This window comes from Ambystoma mexicanum, chromosome 8, assembly GCF_040938575.1.
Source record: "Ambystoma mexicanum isolate Mex_15411 chromosome 8, UKY_AmexF1_1, whole genome shotgun sequence".
In the NCBI taxonomy this organism is placed as follows: Eukaryota; Metazoa; Chordata; class Amphibia; order Caudata; family Ambystomatidae; genus Ambystoma; species Ambystoma mexicanum.
In genome coordinates this window covers 1684381387-1684405668 of record NC_090929.1, presented here as the reverse complement: position 1 = coordinate 1684405668, position 24282 = coordinate 1684381387, and the positions used below count along the sequence as shown (strand labels likewise).

At 49.6% G+C, this 24282-nt stretch overlaps 1 protein-coding gene across 4 annotated transcripts in view; it reads right to left on the bottom strand.

Moving 5' to 3' along the window:
* Window positions 1-18698, bottom strand: part of LOC138473324 (deleted in malignant brain tumors 1 protein-like) — a 633955-nt gene extending 615257 nt beyond the window's left edge. For 3 of the 4 annotated variants that reach the window (XM_069611990.1, XM_069611993.1, XM_069611992.1), the window contains exon 1: window positions 18621-18698. In XM_069611990.1, coding sequence (XP_069468091.1) covers window positions 18621-18675 — 55 coding nt within the window. In that variant the 5' untranslated portion in view covers window positions 18676-18698. The remainder of the gene's footprint in view (window positions 1-18620) is intronic. The other variant, XM_069611991.1, reaches the window with a different exon arrangement.
* Window positions 18699-24282: the final 5584 nt, after the last annotated feature.

Below are 24282 nucleotides of genomic sequence, written 5' to 3'. Positions count from 1 at the left end.
TCATCACTGCCAACCCTGCAGCCTGTCCTGCCCTCTCACATTCCAGCCCAGCACCCTCTGCTGCCCTCATCACTGCCAACCCTGCAGCCTGTCCTACCCTCTCACATTCCAGCCCAGCACCCTCTGCTGCCCTCATCACTGCCAACCCTGCAGCCTGTCCTACCCTCTCACATTCCAGTCCAGCAGCCTCTGCTGACCTCATCACTGCCAACCCTGCAGCCTGTCCTACCCTCTCACATTCCAGTCCAGCAGCCTCTGCTGACCTCATCACTGCCAACCCTGCAGCCTGTCCTACCCTCTCACATTCCAGTCCAGCAGCCTCTGCTGACCTCATCACTGCCAACCCTGCTGCCTGTCCTACCCTCTCACATTCCAGTCCAGCAGCCTCTGCTGACCTCATCACTGCCAACCCTGCAGCCTGTCCTACCCTCTCACATTCCAGCCCTACAGCCCCTGCTGTCCTGGGGATTCCAGCTTTGCACAGGAGACGTGTGTCCCTGCAGGGGACCTAGACCCATGAGACATATGTCTGCTGGCCCAAGTGTTTGGAAAGGGGCGATTCCAGCTGTGCACAGAAGGGTGTCCCACCAGGGGACCTAGACCAATGATCTATCTGTTTGCTGGCCCAAGGGTTTGGAAAGGTGTGATTCCCGCTTTGCGGAGGAGAAGGGAGTCCCACCAAGGGACCAAGACCCATGAGATATCAGTCTGCTGGGCCATGGATTTAGAAATGTGTGATTCCAGCTCTGTATAGGAGAAGGGTGTCCTTTGCTTGCATTTATTTTAACAGTATTTCTATATATACTTATATATTTATGTTCTCGTTTTTAAAGCTTACTATGTTTCAATGGTTTAAAAATGCAAGTGTAACATTGTTGAAATTGTGATGAATATGTATCTTTGTGGCAAGTTATTTCAGAAATAAAGCAACCATCCCTGGCATGGCCCACCAGAGGAATTTTAATTTTAAGAAAATTAATGTTATGAAAGGACTTCAAAGTACATTTGTTTCTTTTGGGGCAACACACCCATAGAAAAAGCCCACCAGTCAAGCGAGCCACTACAGTCATCCAAAAGCTTTTTAATGGAACCCAAAGACCAGAGCAGGAGCACAGGAACAGGGGGAACCCTCCAGCTAACATGAGGCTAGCTGTGAATGGAGCCCTCTCAGGCTTTGATGTGAAGCTAGAATCTATGGGTGTCCTGTGCCTCTATAATGACGTGTTACAGGGGCGTCAACCCATCTTGAGCTAAAGTCTCTGACTATATATATTCATTGTGTCATTCAACTTTAGGTACTTACCTGCTTTTGGACAATGAGATTTGCCATAATTACCTAAACTTAGATGGTACTTTCCATTTCTGGTACCACATTGTGAGCAGTCATATATGCAGTGTAATAAAGTGTTGCATTGTGTTTCTGAAGCCCACATAACCCACCGCCCCACCACATCCCCAAGAGTGGTGGCTTGGCGACACCACCACGGCTACCCTACGCAAGAGGAGCCACGTGACGGGGGAATGAAAGCTTGCAGGGTTTGTTGAGGGGCCACCACCAGGAGCTGAGCCCAGTTCCTGGGGATGCCTTCTTTCAGCTGCGGACTTGCTTTACCTGAGGGTACTGGGACGCGCGTCTTTCCTGAGGATCACGCATGCATGCTGTAATTCCTTGCTCTAAATGGGGGGGCGGGGGATATAGAATGTGGATAGCCTGATGCGGGGGTGCAGAATAAGGTCCCCTATGTCCAGGGGTTTCGTCTCCAAAGAGAGAATTCCCTGGTCAGAAGAACATCCAGCTCTTAGCCTTTCTTGTGATGGAGCACTCGTGACAGAAAGGTAGGTAGATTGTTTATATTAACTGCCCCGGTTGCACCATAACCTGACTTAGGTTGCCGCTTTGGCCATAACCAGCAGGGAGCGGTATATTGGCACTAAAACTCTCAAATCTGGCCTATTTGCCAGGGAATCAAATTGGCAATTGGCCGGAGGTTGCATAAATCTTTGCAACAGCCTCCTATGTCATCGAAGTCAGAAGGACATTTGGCTGAAGGAACCAGAATAGTCCAGAACGAGTTAATTTTGAAATTAAGCTTGTGGCCTATGAGAACAGACCAGGCCTATTTCGCTGTGCCTTCTCCTCTCACAAAGCCTGCATTCTGGGAATTCCCACAAATGTGTTAGGCCGTCTAGTGAGAACGAACAAGGCCAGATAACCTGTTTTCTGGGGTGGTTACCACTCAGGGGGTTCTACAACCACATTTTAGCTCACGGCACCTTCCACAGAGGGAACTACGCATTTGCATATCAGTCTTGCCCCGCTCACCTGTGCAGTCCAGCAAATAAATACAAGGCGACTCTTCTTTGAACAAGAGCACCAACAGCAACGCTACACATGTGTTTCAGCCTGTATGTATGTATGTATGTATGTAAGGGTGTATGTAGGAATGCATGGCTTTCACGATGCACACACTTAGTTGGGATGCCCTGGAACTCTGTACATACATGATGCACCCAGGGGGCGAGGGGTGGGGGGGTTTCTTCCACCTTCAGAGCTTCTTCCAATGATGTGCTGCTCTGTCTGTGCTATAGGATATTAGCTATAGGTGCCATGTTAGTGCCATAGGACTCTCCTGGGAGGATGTTCACCCTGATAGCACTGCCAGAGGAAGGAGGAGAGAGCCTCGATAGGGTGGTCACTTGGTTGCATAGAGGTCTGCTTATGCAACCATCAAATAGAAGGTATTTCAACTGACCTTGAGCTCCAACCTGTGGAAGACCGCAATGGCGATGCCTAAGACAGCAAGCGGTGACCGGTATCGGTCTCCAATCTGTTGATGGATGTCTTTGGGCAAAGTCACAGAATCGTCAAATCTTAGTAGACATTCCTCTAGTGGTGCCCATGACCCAGGCGCTGGTGCCCTATGAGTCATGAAAGGAGTGACTTTACTTTCTACATGCCCACAGACCCACCAACTTTTGAGGGCCAAAGGTCCTTTCCCGTCTTCAGAGGCCGTCCATCACTGCTCTCAACCCCCGCCATACCAAACAACAAGCCCACTCTGATACCCATTTAAAGCATTGAATCCTGAGGGTAACTTGAAGCCTTGCATCAGAGGCCATTGGACCAATAGAAGACAGATGGTCTCTTGCGTCCTTGCGGTCCTTTTCTCTTACTGACCCGTCTTGTACCGAGGTGCCCCGTGCCACACCGGCAGTCACATTTGCTGCCTCTGTTTTCTACTGGCACCACCTTTCTTGATAGGCTGTTCCACTTCAGACAGTGATGCATTCACAGATTGGTCAAGAAAGAATGTGGTGTTTTATTGACCCTCCAACAGCAGCAACATTTGGACTGATCTTTGATCCTGCAACCCTCTGTTTGCGAGGTTCAGGAACTAGTTTTAGAAGGCACTGGCAAAATGTACCCGTACTCTGGACGGATTCTGTAGACGGACATAGAAACACTCTGTTCAATTTTTGGAAATCAATTATTACACAAAATTAAAATGTACGCAGTGCGGTGCAGTGTGTTGCAGTGCAAATATCTTGGAAACAGTGCACCCTACGGCCTTGAAATGTGGTTTACGAAAACCTTTGAGTTTTGTTCCTTGCGTCGAGACGCTTAAAATGTGTTTTCTCCGGTCCTTCTATCACCACATTGATGTTCCGCTGATTTCAGGCAACCGTCTCATGTGTGAAGGGGCTGAAATCCGGGGAACGGTGTGGGGTGTCCACATGTCATGTAGCCAGTAATGTCCGGCAAGTAACTATGCGAAATTTGTTGCAGATTGTTGGAACGGTGTGGAATTGTATAAAGAACAAACCAAGTGTTTTTCTGCTATAAATATTGACTGATATAGAGGTAGGGACAGAGATAGAGACAGAGACAGATATAGAGATAGAGATAGAGATAGAGACAGAGATGGAGATAGAGAGAGAGAGAGAGAGAGAGAGAGATAGAGATAGAGACAGAGATAGAGACAGAGGTATAGATAGAGATAGTGCAAAAACAAAGAGGTGATGGCTGGAAGGTTTAGACTTAATCTTAACCACTGGCAATGCTCTGGGCAACCCTCCAGACCACCGTTCTTCGCCTGCCAAGCCATTACAGAAGGGAAAGACCATATGCAAATCAGGCTTGGCCCCATCCCAAAAGGGGAAGTCCAGCCCGAACTGCTAGGCCACATCCCTTCTGCACGAGACCACAAGCATCCCCAAACATGTTTCGCCCTTGTTGGGGCTCATCAGTGAGGAGTAGCTTGGGTCTCTAGGCCCAGCAGGCACGGGACCCACGTCTGGGCATACCCGTCCCACTTGGGGTGACATAGCAAAAACAAAGAGGTGATGGCTGGAAGGTTTAGACTTAATCTTAACCACTGGCAATGCTCTGGGCAACCCTCCAGACCACCGTTCTTCGCCTGCCAAGCCATTACAGAAGGGAAAGACCATATGCAAATCAGGCTTGGCCCCACCCCAAAAGGGGCAGTCCAGCCCGAACTGCTAGGCCACATCCCTTCTGCACGAGACCACAAGCATCCCCAAACATGTTTCGCCCTTGTTGGGGCTCATCAGTGAGGAGTAGCTTGGGTCTCTAGGCCCAGCAGGCACGGGACCCACGTCTGGGCATACCCGTCCCACTTGGGGTGACATAGCAAAAACAAAGAGGTGATGGCTGGAAGGTTTAGACTTAATCTTAACCACTGGCAATGCTCTGGGCAACCCTCCAGACCACCGTTCTTCGCCTGCCAAGCCATTACAGAAGGGAAAGACCATATGCAAATCAGGCTTGGCCCCACCCCAAAAGGGGCAGTCCAGCCCGAACTGCTAGGCCACATCCCTTCTGCACGAGACCACAAGCATCCCCAAACATGTTTCGCCCTTGTTGGGGCTCATCAGTGAGGAGTAGCTTGGGTCTCTAGGCCCAGCAGGCACGGGACCCACGTCTGGGCATACCCGTCCCACTTGGGGTGACATAGCAAAAACAAAGAGGTGATGGCTGGAAGGTTTAGACTTAATCTTAACCACTGGCAATGCTCTGGGCAACCCTCCAGACCACCGTTCTTCGCCTGCCAAGCCATTACAGAAGGGAAAGACCATATGCAAATCAGGCTTGGCCCCACCCCAAAAGGGGCAGTCCAGCCCGAACTGCTAGGCCACATCCCTTCTGCACGAGACCACAAGCATCCCCAAACATGTTTCGCCCTTGTTGGGGCTCATCAGTGAGGAGTAGCTTGGGTCTCTAGGCCCAGCAGGCACGGGACCCACGTCTGGGCATACCCGTCCCACTTGGGGTGACATAGCAAAAACAAAGAGGTGATGGCTGGAAGGTTTAGACTTAATCTTAACCACTGGCAATGCTCTGGGCAACCCTCCAGACCACCGTTCTTCGCCTGCCAAGCCATTACAGAAGGGAAAGACCATATGCAAATCAGGCTTGGCCCCACCCCAAAAGGGGCAGTCCAGCCCGAACTGCTAGGCCACATCCCTTCTGCACGAGACCACAAGCATCCCCAAACATGTTTCGCCCTTGTTGGGGCTCATCAGTGAGGAGTAGCTTGGGTCTCTAGGCCCAGCAGGCACGGGACCCACGTCTGGGCATACCCGTCCCACTTGGGGTGACATAGCAAAAACAAAGAGGTGATGGCTGGAAGGTTTAGACTTAATCTTAACCACTGGCAATGCTCTGGGCAACCCTCCAGACCACCGTTCTTCGCCTGCCAAGCCATTACAGAAGGGAAAGACCATATGCAAATCAGGCTTGGCCCCACCCCAAAAGGGGCAGTCCAGCCCGAACTGCTAGGCCACATCCCTTCTGCACGAGACCACAAGCATCCCCAAACATGTTTCGCCCTTGTTGGGGCTCATCAGTGAGGAGTAGCTTGGGTCTCTAGGCCCAGCAGGCACGGGACCCACGTCTGGGCATACCCGTCCCACTTGGGGTGACATAGCAAAAACAAAGAGGTGATGGCTGGAAGGTTTAGACTTAATCTTAACCACTGGCAATGCTCTGGGCAACCCTCCAGACCACCGTTCTTCGCCTGCCAAGCCATTACAGAAGGGAAAGACCATATGCAAATCAGGCTTGGCCCCACCCCAAAAGGGGCAGTCCAGCTCGAACTGCTAGGCCACATCCCTTCTGCACGAGACCACAAGCATCCACAAACATGTTTCGCCCTTGTTGGGGCTCATCAGTGAGGAGTAGCTTGGGTCTCTAGGCCCAGCAGGCACGGGACCCACGTCTGGGCATACCCGTCCCACTTGGGGTGACATAGCAAAAACAAAGAGGTGATGGCTGGAAGGTTTAGACTTAATCTTAACCACTGGCAATGCTCTGGGCAACCCTCCAGACCACCGTTCTTCGCCTGCCAAGCCATTACAGAAGGGAAAGACCATATGCAAATCAGGCTTGGCCCCACCCCAAAAGGGGCAGTCCAGCCCGAACTGCTAGGCCACATCCCTTCTGCACGAGACCACAAGCATCCCCAAACATGGTTCGCCCTTGTTGGGGCTCATCAGTGAGGAGTAGCTTGGGTCTCTAGGCCCAGCAGGCACGGGACCCACGTCTGGGCATACCCGTCCCACTTGGGGTGACATAGCAAAAACAAAGAGGTGATGGCTGGAAGGTTTAGACTTAATCTTAACCACTGGCAATGCTCTGGGCAACCCTCCAGACCACCGTTCTTCGCCTGCCAAGCCATTACAGAAGGGAAAGACCATATGCAAATCAGGCTTGGCCCACCCCAAAAGGGGCAGTCCAGCCCGAACTGCTAGGCCACATCCCTTCTGCACGAGACCACAAGCATCCCCAAACATGTTTCGCCCTTGTTGGGGCTCATCAGTGAGGAGTAGCTTGGGTCTCTAGGCCCAGCAGGCACGGGACCCACGTCTGGGCATACCCGTCCCACTTGGGGTGACATAGCAAAAACAAAGAGGTGATGGCTGGAAGGTTTAGACTTAATCTTAACCACTGGCAATGCTCTGGGCAACCCTCCAGACCACCGTTCTTCGCCTGCCAAGCCATTACAGAAGGGAAAGACCATATGCAAATCAGGCTTGGCCCCACCCCAAAAGGGGCAGTCCAGCCCGAACTGCTAGGCCACATCCCTTCTGCACGAGACCACAAGCATCCCCAAACATGTTTCGCCCTTGTTGGGGCTCATCAGTGAGGAGTAGCTTGGGTCTCTAGGCCCAGCAAGCACGGGACCCACGTCTGGGCATACCCGTCCCACTTGGGGTGACATAGCAAAAACAAAGAGGTGATGGCTGGAAGGTTTAGACTTAATCTTAACCACTGGCAATGCTCTGGGCAACCCTCCAGACCACCGTTCTTCGCCTGCCAAGCCATTACAGAAGGGGAAGACCATATGCAAATCAGGCTTGGCCCCACCCCAAAAGGGGCAGTCCAGCCCGAACTGCTAGGCCACATCCCTTCTGCACGAGACCACAAGCATCCCCAAACATGTTTCGCCCTTGTTGGGGCTCATCAGTAAGGAGTAGCTTGGGTCTCTAGGCCCAGCAGGCACGGGACCCACGTCTGGGCATACCCGTCCCACTTGGGGTGACATAGCAAAAACAAGGAGGTGATGGCTGGAAGGTTTAGACTTAATCTTAACCACTGGCAATGCTCTGGGCAACCCTCCAGACCACCGTTCTTCGCCTGCCAAGCCATTACACAAGGGAAAGACCATATGCAAATCAGGCTTGGCCCCACCCCAAAAGGGGCAGTCCAGCCCGAACTGCTAAGCCACATCCCTTCTGCACGAGACCACAAGCATCCCCAAACATGTTTCGCCCTTGTTGGGGCTCATCAGTGAGGAGTAGCTTGGGTCTCTAGGCCCAGCAGGCACGGGACCCACGTCTGGGCATACCCGTCCCACTTGGGGTGACATAGCAAAAACAAAGAGGTGATGGCTGGAAGGTTTAGACTTAATCTTAACCACTGGCAATGCTCTGGGCAACCCTCCAGACCACCGTTCTTCGCCTGCCAAGCCATTACAGAAGGGAAAGACCATATGCAAATCAGGCTTGGCCCCACCCCAAAAGGGGCAGTCCAGCCCGAACTGCTAGGCCACATCCCTTCTGCACGAGACCACAAGCATCCCCAAACATGTTTCGCCCTTGTTGGGGCTCATCAGTGAGGAGTAGCTTGGGTCTCTAGGCCCAGCAGGCACGGGACCCACGTCTGGGCATACCCGTCCCACTTGGGGTGACATAGCAAAAACAAAGAGGTGATGGCTGGAAGGTTTAGACTTAATCTTAACCACTGGCAATGCTCTGGGCAACCCTCCAGACCACCGTTCTTCGCCTGCCAAGCCATTACAGAAGGGAAAGACCATATGCAAATCAGGCTTGACCCCACCCCAAAAGGGGCAGTCCAGCCCGAACTGCTAGGCCACATCCCTTCTGCACGAGACCACAAGCATCCCCAAACATGTTTCGCCCTTGTTGGGGCTCATCAGTGAGGAGTAGCTTGGGTCTCTAGGCCCAGCAGGCACGGGACCCACGTCTGGGCATACCCGTCCCACTTGGGGTGACATAGCAAAAACAAAGAGGTGATGGCTGGAAGGTTTAGACTTAATCTTAACCACTGGCAATGGTCTGGAGGGTTGCCCAGAGCTTTGCCCGTGGTTATGATTAATTCAAAACCTTCCAGCCATCACCTTTCTGTTTTGCTAAAGTCACCCCGAGTGGGACGGGTATACCCAGACGTGGGTCCCGAGTCTGCCGGGCCTAGAGACCCATGCTACTCCTCACTGATGACGCCCAACAAGGCTGAAACATGTCTGGGGATGCTTGTGGTCTCGTGCAGACGGGATGTGACCTAGCAGTTCGGGCTGGACTGCCCCTTTTGGGGTAGGACCAAGCCTGATTTGCATATGGTTTTTCCCCTTCTGTAATGGCTTGGCAGGCTGAAAAACGATGGTCTGGAGGGTTGCCCAGAGCTTTGCCCGTGGTTATGATTAATTCAAAACCTTCCAGCCATCACCTTTCTGTTTTGCTAAAGTCACCCCGAGTGGGACGGGTATACCCAGACGTGGGTCCCGAGTCTGCCGGGCCTAGAGACCCAAGCTACTCCTCACTGATGACGCCCAACAAGGCTGAAACATGTCTGGGGATGCTTGTGGTCTCGTGCAGAAGGGATGTGACCTAGCAGTTCGGGCTGGACTGCCCCTTTTGGGGTAGGACCAAGCCTGATTTGCATATGGTTTTTCCCCTTCTGTAATGGCTTGGCAGGCTGAAAAACGATGGTCTGGAGGGTTGCCCAGAGCTTTGCCCGTGGTTATGATTAATTCAAAACCTTCCAGCCATCACCTTTCTGTTTTGCTAGAGATAGTGACAGAGATAGAGACAGAGATTGAGGTAGAGACAGAGATAGAGATAGGGACAGAGATAGAGATAAATATATGGATAGAGAGAGAGATAGAGATAGAGGCAGAGATAGAGATAGAGATAGAGACAGGGATAGAGACAGAGATAGAGATAGGGACAGAGATAGAGACCGAATAGAGATAGAGACAGAGATAGAGATAGAGATAGAGATAGAGACAGAGATAGAGATAGGGGCAGAGATAGAGACCAAAATAGAGATAGAGACAGAGATAGAGACAGAGATAGAGATAGAGACAGATATAGAGATAGAGATAGAGATAGAGATAGAGATAGGGGCAGAGATAGAGACCAAAATAGAGATAGAGACAGAGATAGAGACAGAGATAGAGATAGAGACAGATATAGAGATAGAGATAGAGATAGAGATAGAGATAGAGATAGAGATAGAGATAGAGATAGGGGCAGAGATAGAGATAGAGATAGGGATAGAGATAGAGACAGAGCTAGAGATAGAGATAGAGATAGAGACAGATATAGAGATAGAGATAGAGATAGAGATAGAGATAGAGATAGGGGCAGAGATAGAGATAGAGATAGGGATAGAGATAGAGACAGAGCTAGAGATAGAGGGAGAGATAGATGTCAAGTTATTTATACTGGCTTAGAAACACATCACTATTGCAAATGTGTAACGGCAGCATCATGTGTGCCATTTTACTGCTTTGTAGTATAACATGCAGATGTCAGCGGAAAGGTTGGACTGTTGCATTTAACGGGACGAAGATATCCAGACTGAAGATGAAACACTTTCTCCATTATTAGTTTTGCCCATTGCTGGGTGCCCATTCTCCGCCTAGGTACCATTTACAGCCAGCATCATTTCACAGGAAACACACCTTGGGCGTTCAATTGCACAACTCTTTGAGCAGGGCTTTCACTAAACAGACCTCTCACCTGCGTCATCGCAACCAGTACGAGTGCCCTCACCCTTTCAACAGTGAGTGCTCCTCTGGAGGGGTGAAGCGTTACACCAGGAGCTAATCACAACATCCACAAGGGCATCCCTGTCCTACCATTGTATGACTGCCTGCAGCAAAACCAAAAGGTGATGGCTGATAGGTTCAGAATGAATCATAACCACTGGCACGGCTCTGGGCAACCCTCTAGACCACCGTTATTCAGCCTGCCAAGCCCTTACAGAAGGGGAAAGACCCTATGCAAATCAGACTTGGTCCCACCCAAAAAAGGACAGTCCAGCTCGAACACAGTCCTGGTCACATGATTTCGACCACAAGCACCCCCGGACATGCTTCGGCCTCATTGGGCTCCTGTGTGCTCCCCCCCCCCCCCCCCCCTAGATCCCCCTTCAACAGTCGGTGCGCCTCTGGCGGGGGCAAATGGTTTCATGAGGCTCGTTCATACGCACAGCCCTTTCCCGGCCTTTCATGCCTGCCTGACAGTATCACTGCTCAGACCCACAAGAGTGTGCCCAGCTAATTAACGGCGCAGACCTGTGTACATAAAGAACACTTTGCCAGGGCAAGCACCTGATGACATGTTTGCAGTAACCAGGAAACCTTGTGCTTGTCTGCAGCACGGTGGCCATGGCCATGTCTGGGCCTCTCTGCCACCTGAGGTGTTTGCTTGGCTCCCATTAGTTTCTGCCTGCTCTGTTGTCCAGCACTTTATGCAAGTCACTGTGCATGTTTAGGGAGCACAGACAATGGGCAGGTGCGGTCGCTAGTCCCGCAGCCCAGAGTCGCTAGTGGTTCTTCCGCCGTCTGGTTTTCACCTGCGGAATTCCTGCTTCCGCCTGGCACTCATAACACATTTGCACCCCCATACCCCATACATTTGGGCAGTTATGAATTCTGCTTTTTTTGTAAAATCTGAAAAAAACGCAATAACATTAACATTTGAAACTGAGCAAGTATGGAAAGCTGCTCCACCTTGACTCCAAGTCCGCCTGCTGCACGGTTCATGAGCAGACAGATGACATCACAGATGACATCACGCATGACAACTCTTATCACACCATCAATGATGTCACTGGAAACTAGCACGCACTGGTGACATCTCAGCCGATTTCCCCAATGACATCACAGATGACATGTATGACGTCTCTTATCACACCATCAATGATGTCACTGGAAACTAGAGCACACTGGTGACATCTCAGCCGATTTCGCCAATGACATCACAGATGACATCACGGATGACGTCTTGAATCGCATCATCAATGATGTCACTGGAAACTAGAGCGCACTGGTGACATCTCAGCCGATTTCACCAATGACATCACAGATGACATCACGTATGACGTCTCGTATCGCATCATCAATGATGTCACTGGAAACTAGAGCGCACTGGTGACATCTCAGCCGATTTACCCAATAACATCACAGATGACATCACTTATGATGTCTCGTATCGCATCATCAATGATGTCACTGGAAACTAGAGCGCACTGGTGACATCTCAGCCTATTTCCCCAATGACATCACAGATGACATCACGTATGACGTCTTGTATCGCATCATCAATAATGTCACTGGAAACTAGAGCGCACTGGTGACATCTCAGCCGATTTCCCCAATGACATCACAGATGACATCATGTATGACGTCTTGTATCGCATCATCAATGATGTCACTGGAAACTAGAGTGCACTGATGACATCTCAGCCGATTTCACCAATGACATCACAGATGACATCATGTATGACGTCTTGTATCGCATCATCAATGATGTCACTGGAAACTAGAGCGCACTGATGACATCTCAGCCGATTTCACCAATGACATCACAGGGAGCTTTTCTCTTCGGTCTTTTGGCTTCACCAGATTCCTAATTTCAGGCCCCTAAAAGGTCTTGGGAGGATAGCTCAGGGGCGACGTGCTCGCCTTAGAAGCAAGAGCACAGCGAGCAACACATGTTGGATCCCTGGGTCTGCGCTTAGAAACATCTGGGTTATGATAAGACCAAATGAACGCGGCAATTCGGTTCCAACCCCAAAACCTGAAATTCCCTGTTCATCTTTCCTATTGGCGTTTCATTCCTTTTTAGGGTAGATTTCTCCTTCCTATAGTTTTCGCGGCATGATAACCCTGTTAACCATACAGGACTTTATGAACCCAAAATACTGAAGATCACCGCGGATGCGATTTATACTGTACAACCATACCATAAAGACAAGATCAACGTAGACTCACAACATTCCAAAACAGAATTCAGCCAGAACATTGACTATAACCCTCCTGAGGAAGCGCTGAAATACACAAGCGGGGAAACACGTGTCGAGGGAGAATTTTGGTTTTTGATACACTGTCAAATTTGAATTATCGATCAAGGAATAGGGAGAATTTTGACTTTTGACATATTGTCTAATTAGAGATATTGATCAAGGAAAGAATGATAAAGCCGACTAAAAGCCCTATATGAACATCTGAAAACCTATGATTTTGAATGAACTATTTCAATACGAAGAAAATAAATCAGAATTGGCACAACTAATCCGAACTCACCTGTGTTTTTTGTTGCTATTTCCTATAATGGTCAGTCTCAGTATTAGAGATCGGAGTGCTGCCAAATTTATAATTCATTTTCAACCAAAAGCATTTTTTTAAAGAAAGGAATCACCACAAGTTGCTACAAGGCTGAAAACCACATAGTCTTGCTTCGCTCTTAAAGGGACCAGGCTCACGTTATTGATGGGTTTGTCATTTTCCAATCTAAGGGAGAGTGGGACGTCGTCTCGAGGGGGTTTGATTGGGGTTAGGGATGACTTCACCCCTTCTTTAGCTTGCAGCCATGAGTCTGGGGCAGATGTGCTAGCGGTTGAGCTTAGCAGGAATGTGGGGTATGTACAGGACCGTATGGTAATTATATCTCTCTGTGATCCGCCAGGAGAGGATGGCGGGGATGACGCGTTTGATAACTTAGATCTTACGTTGGCGGCCTGGGGAGAGCTGGCAGCCTTTAACCCACTAATCCTGTGTGGAGACTGGCATGCCAGATGTGTGGATGGATTGGAAGGGCCAGACTTTAACCTAAGCACTATGCCACATAAAAAATCCAATAATGCCAGGGGGCGGCAGTGGCTTAGTTACTTGAAGGACTGAGGCTTGTTTTTGCTGAATGGTCGGAGAGGAGATAACCCGGGCTGTATAACCTGGTCTTTTGGGGGATTGAGGGGGGAGGGGGGGATTATACTGGACTATTTCACAGGTACTAATTGCCTTTTGCAATTGGTTAATGCTCTCAGAATTGTTCCAAGCGCCTGTAGTGACCATGCCATGCTGATCTTTGATTTACACATGAATGCTAGAGAAATTAACATCCCGAACTGTGGTCACGTGGAGCCACATCCTGCAGGGAATAGACTCGGTTGGACTCAGGTAAACATTGGGAAACTGTGTGCAGGGGTTTTCTCCCAGGGTTATTTGGATTGGAAAGGATTTAAGGTAAAAAGGCCAATGAAACAGAGGCTTGGCTCTCACTTGTTGTGCATGAGGTTGGGGGCTGTAATAGAGCCCCCACAGTGGTTAGTAATACTAAGCCTTTTCAAGTCTTTGACATAAAGAGACGCGACCGTCGCCGCCCATTCGTGGCCTTAGGTTGCGAAACACCCCCAGTGGACAACTAGGTGCCCTGGTAATTCAAATTGAGGGAATCAAAAATTAGTATCGTTCCTGGTTAAAGAACCATAAGGATACGATTAAAAAGTTAAAATGGGAGCAGTTTGTTCAGCTGTATGTGGGACGGGATTCTGGAGCTTTGTGTTAATAACTTGCAACAACTCAGGGGAAAAGGATAAGAATTGTGTTAACCCGATCTCGGGAGGCACTTGCTGTGCCCACATTGGCAGGAAATCCTATGACCCCTCGGCCCGATGTGTATTCCCCAAGTCTGATCTGGCTTGGCCATTGGAGAAAAACAGGAAGATGCTTGGGGTAGCCATGAATTAATTAGAGACATCCAGAGCCCCAGGGCCCAATGGCCTGGCGAATGGGGTTTTAAAGAGCGAGCCTGAGAACTGGCCACAGGCTATGCCGATCCCGTTGACTCGAGTTATGATTCCATCTTCATGGCACCAGTCTGTCTTTATACCCATCGACAAGAAGGGTGAACGACTGGATGTTGACGTTTATAGGCTGCTGTCCATGTTGGACGCCTCTGGCAAACTCTTGGCTACGCTGGTTCTAAAGGAACTGCAGAAATGGCTGGATGGCAATAATATCCTGCACCCGTTTCAGACCGGTTTCCGCCCAGGGTCGGCGGTAGCCCACATCATCAGAGCCCAAGACGCTCTTACACAAACCACCCATGGCAATAGTTCAGCGACCTTATATGTGGCTTCTGTGGATTTTAGATCTGCATTCCAGCAAGTAAACAGGAAGATCCTGTGGGCTAAACTTGGGAAACGGAGGTGCCCGCCATGGCTGCTGCAAATACTAACTCTGCTACAGAGTAATAATTGGGCGTGGGTCAGGTTGGACAATGGAGGATGGCGACGCCTTCGACCAGAGTCAACAGGAGTCAAGCAAGGTTGGGCGTTGGCTCCCCTGTTGTTCAATGTGTACATTTCTGATCTTTTGATGTGTTTGCAGGCGAAAGCTAACTCTCCCCCCCCCAAGATTGGAACTGTGCCAGTTGTTGCCATGTTGTATGACCTTGTCATTTGCGACCACACTTTTGCAGGCATGAAGAACATGCTTCATGTATTGGCAATATATGGCAATAGGTATGAACTGGCTATTAACTTGGAGAAGGAAAGTCCACAGAGTGATGATGGAAACTACTCTGGGTTGGATGGATTATGGTCCCTCCGACCCCTACCTGGGATTGGAATTACATGTTGTGTCAGGATATCAGCAGATCATTGTGAGTCAGGTCAGGAGGGCCAAACTATTGACTTACCAAGTACGCAGGTTTGCTCACGAGTATGTGGGATACTCAATTAAGGGCATCACTACCCTGTACAGGCAATGCCGGCTTTATCCTGAAGTACTTTACAGGCTTGAAGCCTTGCCCATGCAGGATCTCGCCTGCGTTACTAGGAGAGAGGGCTTCGTTTGGTGCACGGTCTTGAGTCTTAGTCCCTCTTGCCCCAAGGAATATTTGTACCTAGAGCTAGGACTTACCTCACGCAGGGGCATGGCGCTCAGGGCACGTGGTTGTTTCTACTTAAAATCCAAGGCCAAACCTAGCTGTGCCTTGCTGGCACGACTGGGGGAAAGTGGTGGCAAAGAAGTGGTCTTCAGGGGAAGTCATTACGTGAATTTGAATCTTGACATATTTGACAGGATTGACTGGGCTCCCAGTCTGATCTGGGAAGACCCTATGCGACCCTGAAGGAGGCCTTTGTGGGGCTGGTGCAAGAGTTGGGACTGGTGTAATAACTATCTACACCTCTCCAAATTAAAGGGACATGAGGCAGTTGTAAACGTGGTGCACAGACACTGGAAAACACAGCCTTATTCACTGCTATGCCCAGACAGAGACGTAAGGCGGTTTATTTTACAGCTTCGAATGAACCAACTTCTTGCATTGGATGTGAATGGCCCACGTTTGCAACTCGCCGCCGAGGCACGGTTTTGCCGTGTCTGTAAAAACACAGAAAGAGGGCGACACAGTGTGCTGCTATGGGACCCACATATATGTGTACACTTGGGAATAGAGTCCATAGGTATGAGGTGGTTACTACAGAGACCCCCTGGAATTATTGCCTGAACGCTGAGGCTATTTCTTCTCAGGCAGCCCTGCTTCGGGTCTGCCTTCAGGTGTCCCGGAGGTGGTCCCCTTAGCAAGAGGCAACGTTGGGGGTAAGAGAGATACCTGTGTAACTGAGGCTGAAATTGCCACTGGCAGGACTGGTCACTTCCATACATTTGAATGAATTGAAAAGGAAGGCTGGTTTTTATAGATTTTGGTGTAAGGTATTTTTCTATTTACTAAGTATATTTTAAGATGGAATTGGTTAAATATGTATGTATTTTATGTTTTGCCATTAGTCTTATGATTGAGGTGTCTGGGAGCTATGCTGCGTGAGAAACTCGATTAATTATTTGTATGAATTGACTGCACAGAATTAATGTTTGGTAATGTTCAATTTGAACTAAATCACAATAACGATTATTAGTATTACTTCGTACCCACTCCCCTCATAGCTGCCCCCAAGGAAGCCCCTCCTCTCGCTCTCTTGTCCCACCTGTCTTTGCAGGAGCGCCTTTTACTACTTATCCCAGGAGGAAGGATTCTAGAACCTTCTTCAAATTAACTGGAACTAGACACCAAGTGTATTATTGTCTGGATGTCTTTTTGCTGTTGAAAATCACGGCTTTATTTATTTATTTAATGCACTTATGTTTTCATTTATAAAACGCACTGAACCCATAAGCATCACGGCGTCAGCCAATGGAGTAACACCACAGCCCAACCCTTATAATGGTGTCCCACGAGAGCCCAACTCCCCTGCGAGGTGGACTCCCAACCAACACATGGTGTGATGTCACACCAGAGCCACGCCATAGCCCAACTCCCCTGCGAGGTGAACTCCCAACTCCCAATCAACACACGGTGTGATGTCACAGCAGAGCCCAACTCCCCTGCGAGGTGAACTCCCAACTCCCAATCAACACACGGTGTGATGTCACACCAGAGCCCAACTCCCCTGCGAGGTGAACTCCCAACCAACACACGGTGTGATGTCACACCAGAGCCCAGCTCCCCTGCGAGGTGAACTCCCAACCAACACACGGTGTGATGTCCCCCTGCGAGGTGAACTCCCAACCAACAAACGGTGTGATGTCACACCAGAGCCCAGCTCCCTGGGAGGTGAACTCCCAACCAACACACGGTGTGATGTCACACCAGAGCCCAACTGCGAGGTGAACACACGGTGTGATGTCCACCATAGCCCAGCTCCCCTGCGAGGTGAACTCCCAACCAACACACGGTGTGATGTCCCCCTGCGAGGTGAACTCCCAACCAACACACGTTGTGATGTCACACCAGAGCCCAGCTCCCCTGCGAGGTGAACTCCCAACCAACAAACGGTGTGATGTCACACCAGAGCCCAGCTCCCTGGGAGGTGAACTCCCAACCAACACACGGTGTGATGTCCCACCAGAGCCCAACTCCCTGCGAGGTGAACTCCCAACTCCCAATCAACACACGGTGTGATGTCACACCAGAGCCCAACTCCCCTGCGAGGTGAACTCCCAATCAACTCACGGTGTGATGTCACACCAGAGCCCAGCTCCCTGGGAGGTGAACTCCCAATCAACTCACGGTGTGATGTCACACCAGAGCCCAACTCCCTGCGAGGTGAACTCCCAATCAACTCACGGTGTGATGTCCACCAGAGCCCAACTCCCCTGCGAGGTGAACTCCCAACCAACAACCGGTGTGATGTCACACCAGAGCCCAGCTCCCTGGGAGGTGAACTCCCAACCAACACAAGGGATGTCCCACCAGAGCCCAACTCCCCTGCGAGGTGAACTCCCAACCAACACACGGGATGTCACACCAGAGCCCAACACACGGTGTGATGTCCCACCAGAGCTCATCTCGCCGGATGGTGTCACGCTGCACCCCAGCTGTGGGCAGTGTGATGCACCAACCCATGAGTCGTCCTTCTCCATAGCACCCGAAGAAAGGCAGCCAATGAGAAAAGAGAAACGAGAGGCGGAGTAGGGAAAGTGTGGAGGATGCCTTGGAAAGAGAGAGAGACATCCCATCCAAGCAGGAGGGAAGAAAGAGAAGCCAACGAGAGCGCGTGGTACAGGAAGAGGCGCGCGGAAGATGAGAGAGGAATCGGGGTGCATGGAGGAGATGTACAGCGGCGGGGCGGGGGGGGAGAGGAATATAGAGGGAGGAGGCAGAAGAACGACAAGGGGAGCGAGTGGAGGTGAAAAGAGGGGGAGATGGAGAAAAGAGGGCAGGGTCACGCAGAATGGAGGGGAACATAGGGCGATATGGGGGTGGGGGGCGTGTCCCCTAGCAAAGAGAGAACGCAGAAGAACATGAGGTGATGAGAGGGGGCCTGGGCCGGAGGGAGGGACTGCTGAAGGCCCAGCACCTGCAGGCAGCACACGCTAATGGGGCGCCATGTGTCCACACCGCACGGACCAAGACCGGCCTCTTGCACCTCAGATCTGAAAACAAGATGTACCCACCTGCGGGGCCTTTATAATTATTAGCAAAGACAATCCACAGGGGCCTTGGTACAGCGCAGGGGCTCTACTCCTCAAACCCAAACATGATATAGGAAGCCCCCCTCCCCATACCTGTCGCGTGCAGTGCGCCGAGCAGCAGCAGCGCGAGGTGCAGAGGGGAGCCCATCCTGATCCCTGGCCGGGAGTGCTGATCGCTGGCACTGCCGCCGCAGGTGCTTTTATAGGCCGGTGCCAGCAGTCGCTAGGAGGAAGTATGCCCAGGTATTGGGACACCGGCTCCAGGGCCTGTTTCATGACTGGCTGAGCCCGTGGCAACTCCTCGCGCCCGCCCTCTCTATTGTAAGAGCTTCAATTGTTGGGTGGACAAGAATGCAGAACAGGGTGTGAGTGCGACCCCTCCTCTTCTACCTCACTGGTGCCCGAATCCTGCCCTCCACCCCCTATGGAGATGGCAGGGGACCTAATAGCAGCACCAGGGTGTGCTAGGCTCGGGAGGACCAGTAGGGTTAGAAAATAATCAGCGCCGAGAGGCCCCTTGTCGTGAGCAAGCGCTCTAGAAAACACATTACTTAAGAGACGCCCACCTCAATTTAAATGAGTAGGCAACACTATTTTACAAGTGAGTAAAGCACTCAGCAAGTATGAGACAGTTTACAAGTGTTAGAAAGTTTGTTAATTCTGAAAAAATACTCAAAAAGTAAGAGGTAGGCGTTAAGAAAGTAGAGTTTCACTAAAAGTCACAAACTTCAATCCGAACAGGTATTGAGCACATGTTTCCTGGTGTGAAGCGAATGGAGGTATTTGTAGTTAGTGAAGAGGGTTTTGAAAGTATGCGCTTAGAAGTCAGCAGCCACCTCCCGGGTATAGTGCCAATGCAGGCAAGGGCTTCTAGATGTCTGGGGGGTGAGGGGGAGCTGTAGAGGAGGCGCCCTTCAGGCTGGCGAGGGTGGAGGGTCCCACCAGTTGAGTTCCACACCAAGGTTTGCTGTGCAGAGTGCCAGAGAAGGGACATTGCACACCAGGCTGAAGGATAAAGCACGAGTCATGGCGCGGGACGGACGGATGGCGCTGCCACCGTGCAGGGCTGGGAGGCATTTTCAAAAGCGAGATGAGAAAGGCGCAATTTGCGCTCGACTGCGAACTGACGTGCTTCACGGACCAAACAATCTTCCAGCTTACTTCACGTGCTTCCAAAACTAGTGGTACCTGCCGTAACCCAACAGTTTGCAAGGTCATTTAGCTCGTAAGAGATGCCATGTTGGATTTTGCATGTGGAAAATGTTGTACACATAGGGCCCGATTCATGTAATTAATTGTGTGGTAAATAGGGAGTTTGTGTGTCAAATCGCACGCAAATCCCTGTTCGTCAATTCACGGAAAGCAATGCGCAGGGCTTACCTGGGATTTGCGAGGAATCCCAGCCGGTCCGCCATGTCACTTCGACTCGACGAACACCTTGCACGAGACTCCAAGAAGAGGTAGGCCGGGCCTGCGCAACCACTTAAAAAGACTGAACAGGTGGAATGAAGAACTAGCGAAAATGTGGGCATTACGAGGGACGTTCCACCGTCAAACAATCGCACCGCCCATACGTGCACAAAACAAATGTATTCATGGAATTGAACAGGGAACACCGGGTCACGAAAAAGCACACACAAATCCCGAAACACCTACACCACGTGATAGCAGGCGTAAACATCAATGCGCACACTAACAAATGTCATGACCCATAGAACACACCCCTTCTGGACTTCCTGGTCCTTATCGCGGTGGGGCTTGTATTCATTACTACTCCCAACATAGCCATGTCACATGACTTGCCTCGCACCGGCCTTATGTCGAACACAGCACGTTCCATAAATATGCCACGCCCCCGCTGGCCCGCGCGTCTCAATGCTATCAACAGGTAGTGACTAGACGTGTGTTTGCTGCTCGACGAATCCTCTATTTCCTACTTCCTGGTCCCTAATTCCTCTCCTTCCACCCTTCCCTTCCAAATTGCTCCTGGAATCCTCGCATATTAGCGACCGTTACCTCCTTCCTGGACATACTGTACCCGCGAGTATCCTGGAACTCTGAACGCACGCTGGAGTCGGACGAGACTCGTGCGAGCCTATACAAGACCCGATCCGCCCGCAAGAAGAATCTTCCCACGGAACTGAGCAAGAAGCGATCTCAGGTGAGACGGGGGGAGATTTATGACAGTTTGAGACGCCAGACGACCGACACTGATACCGTTATGGAGAAAGCAGTCCAGGATCTCATGCGTGGCATGCAAGAACTAACAACTGAGGTGCAAAACTTAAAAGCAGGGATTGCCGCATTAAAGCAACTTGTCTTATCTCGCGACTCCGCTAACAAGGAGAGTGTTTTATTGGGTGGAGTGGTAGACAAGTATGATGGCTCTGCAAAGTCCCTATGTGGATTCCTGGACTCCTTCTTGGTGCATTTTACCTTTAAGCCCTACTATTTTTAAACTTCCAGGGCAAAGGTGGGCTTCATAATCTCGCACCTCGCAGGGAATGCATTGACCTGGGCTACTCTCCTAGTCAACTCAGGAGATGCCCGCCTGGATGATTATGATGGATTTATACAGGCACTCAAAACCATGTTCGACCGCCCAGAACAGGTTTATAGTGCCCAGGAACGGTTACTTGATTTCCGGCAAGGATCCCAGGATATGCTAACGTATGTTACTAGATTCAAACAATTGGCCAAGGAAGCAGATTGGTCCTCAGAAGCAAGTTTTACTCTCTTACGTAGGGGTCTAAACCAAGATATAAAGGATGAATTAGCCATAGTGGCTCGTCCTAGCTCATTCCAGGCTCTTATGGATCTAGCTATGCAAATAGACTTCCGAATCCAGGAAAGAAAGGCTGAAAGAAGAAAGACCAAGATGCCTTTCCGAAGGAGTTCCTTTGAGGCTTCAGTAAAAACGGATCCTGTTCCAAACCCTGACATTGAACCGGAACCCATGCAAATAGGAGCCTTCCGTGGACCTATTTCCCCACAAGAAAGGATGAGAAGGATCCACACAGGCTTGTGCATGTATTGTGCCTCGGATAAACATCTGGTTAGAGAATGCCCTCTAGCCCCTCCACGGCGTTCGGGAAACGCCAACTCCCGATGCTAGATGGAGCGAGGTGTCGGGAGAGAGATGTTTGCTCCACATCTATTCCATCCTTGAACTCTCCTAGACAGAACAATCAAGGGATTCTCCAAGCCCTCTTATCGTTATCAAAGAAGGAGACCTACCCCATTCTGGCCCTGGTGGATTGTGGGGCTATGGAAGTATTCATCGATCAAGATTGGGTCTTTAAGTACCGTATTCCATATGAAGCCCGGAGCATAATGCAACCTGTGGAGGCGATTGATGGTAGACCCCTCAGTTCTGGACCCATATCCTTACAGACCAAGGAAATACAACTTTCAATAAACCTTTACCAGGAACTGATCAAGTTTGATATCATCAAATCAGCCCACTACCCCATGGTACTGGGCATGCCCTGGCTGCAGAAGCACAATCCATACATCAATTGGACAGCAGGATCCTTATTTCTGGGTACAGAGTATTGTCTATATCATTGTTTGTCCCCGAGTCCTTCCTTGATGTCGTCCAATGGTACTTCAACAGATCAATGAGAGACACTCATGGTTTCCAACATCATTCAGGTCCCAAAGGCCTATCAGGATTATGCTGATGTGTTTTCAAATGCCATAGTGCAGGCTCTACCCCCTCACAGGGGCCTCTTATCTGTCCACCTCTATTCTACGATTTGAGTACTTTTAACTAATCTAGTACTTATCCATGTGACCCCATTTTTTGGTTTTTGTGTACTCTGCTCCCTAGGTCCATGGCATATGGGACACCCAACTTGTTTTGTTTATTGCTAGTGCAATGGTATATTGCATGGGTTAATCAAAGTTTTTTGAGTTTTGGAGACAGTATTTAGGGTACTTACCTAAATCTCCCTGCACAGCACCCTCATTCTGGTTACATAGATCCTCATTCCCTTTCCGCCTTCTGATACTACACCATTATTCTTTAGGTCACCTTCAGACCATGGCAGCAGTGGATGTGGTTTCGTTTAGTGAAGAACAATTGGCAGAAGCTATTAATGTTCCGTTGTTTTTTGATAACATCGAGGGGCCTACTGGCCCAGGTGATGGTTCAACTATCACTAGCGATAGTATCATTAAGTTAAAAAAGAAAAAATTTCGAACACAAATGCATAGTCACTTATTGACAGAATATTTAAAAAAGAACATCATTCCTCAGAGCCTTCTGGTAAGAAATGAGCCGTGTTTATTTATAGATGATGAAGAATACAAAACATCTTTTTCAGGAGTCGCAACTAAATGCAGTCGCGACTGGATGTTGTTGACAATCAATACTGCCCTGAAAAAAAGCTCCATCATTGGGGACGAAATAGATAAGGCAGAAACAGCATTTGCCCTTGATACTACCATCATTAACATTAAAGAGAAATTGGAACTTATAGAAAAACATACCAAGGATTTTGTTAAGATCACTACCAATAAAAAGATGGACAAATTAAAAAAGGATATTCTAGCCTTTTCCAAGGAGGCGGCTTATCCTTATTTGTCCTCAGATAATCAGGGCCCAGGACACTGACGAGACCCTAATAACCCACAACATGGATTTAATCCTTTTCAAAAGAAAGTCACTTTCTCAGACACATCGTCTGACGGTAGTGGATCATACCCTGTGAAGAATTCTCAGGGTAATAGGAATAGGGGTAGGAATTGGAATAGAGGGCACAATAGGGGATGAGGGAGGCCCTACTGGCACTATCAAAACTATACTCAACAGGCTAATTATGCCCCACAAGGGCCACACACCCCCTTTCTACCACCAAATCTCCCTTTTCCGCCCCCAGAACAAGGGGTCCCTCCGTTACCAAACTTTTTCGAAATCAGGAGACGTGCATACCGCAGGTAGCTCAACCGTCGGCAGTATACAACATTTCTAAGAGACATCTTAATGAACACGAGACTCGAATCTTGGAGAAGGGGTTCTCGTTTGTACCCATGAAAAATCCGTCCAAAATGGAGGTTGAGATAGAGTTACGCAGTTTATTTCGCAAAATACGATTGCGCAACTTTTTTGGCAATCAGGCTCCGGTCAACGATGATGATGACCTCCACACTACTCTTAAATGTAAATCTACATTCACACCTTCTCTGCAAATGGTCTCTGAGGAGACAGCGGTATTTGAGAAGGCAGTCCTTAGGGATTTCAATTCCAGTTATAACATACCCAAATAAAACAGCAGGGGTTCTTGTTTTAACTTCAGTAGACAAGACTGGGCCAGCCTACAAGAACTTAAGTCTGACCCTGCTATAATAATCAAGCAAGCAGATAAGGGAGGCGGAGTGGTCGTCATGGACTCTGACCAATATGACAATGAAATTTTACGGCAGCTGGACAATTCAGCTATATATCGGAAATTGCAGAGTGATCCAACTGAGAGTATTAGAGCTCAAATTTTGGCAATTGCCCAACGAGCACGGAAGGGGGGAGCAATTAGTGATAAGGAGTTCCTGTTTCTTACCATCAAGGGAACTAGGACTCCGCTCATTTATATACCCCCCAAAATACACAAAGATTTACAGAATCCACCGGGACGTCCCATTGTGTCCCTATGTGGTTCCATCTTAGAACCCATTGGGCAATTCCTAGATTACTTTCTCAAACCTTTGGCTGCCTCTACTGAAACATACCTTTCTGACACCACCAATGCTATTAAGC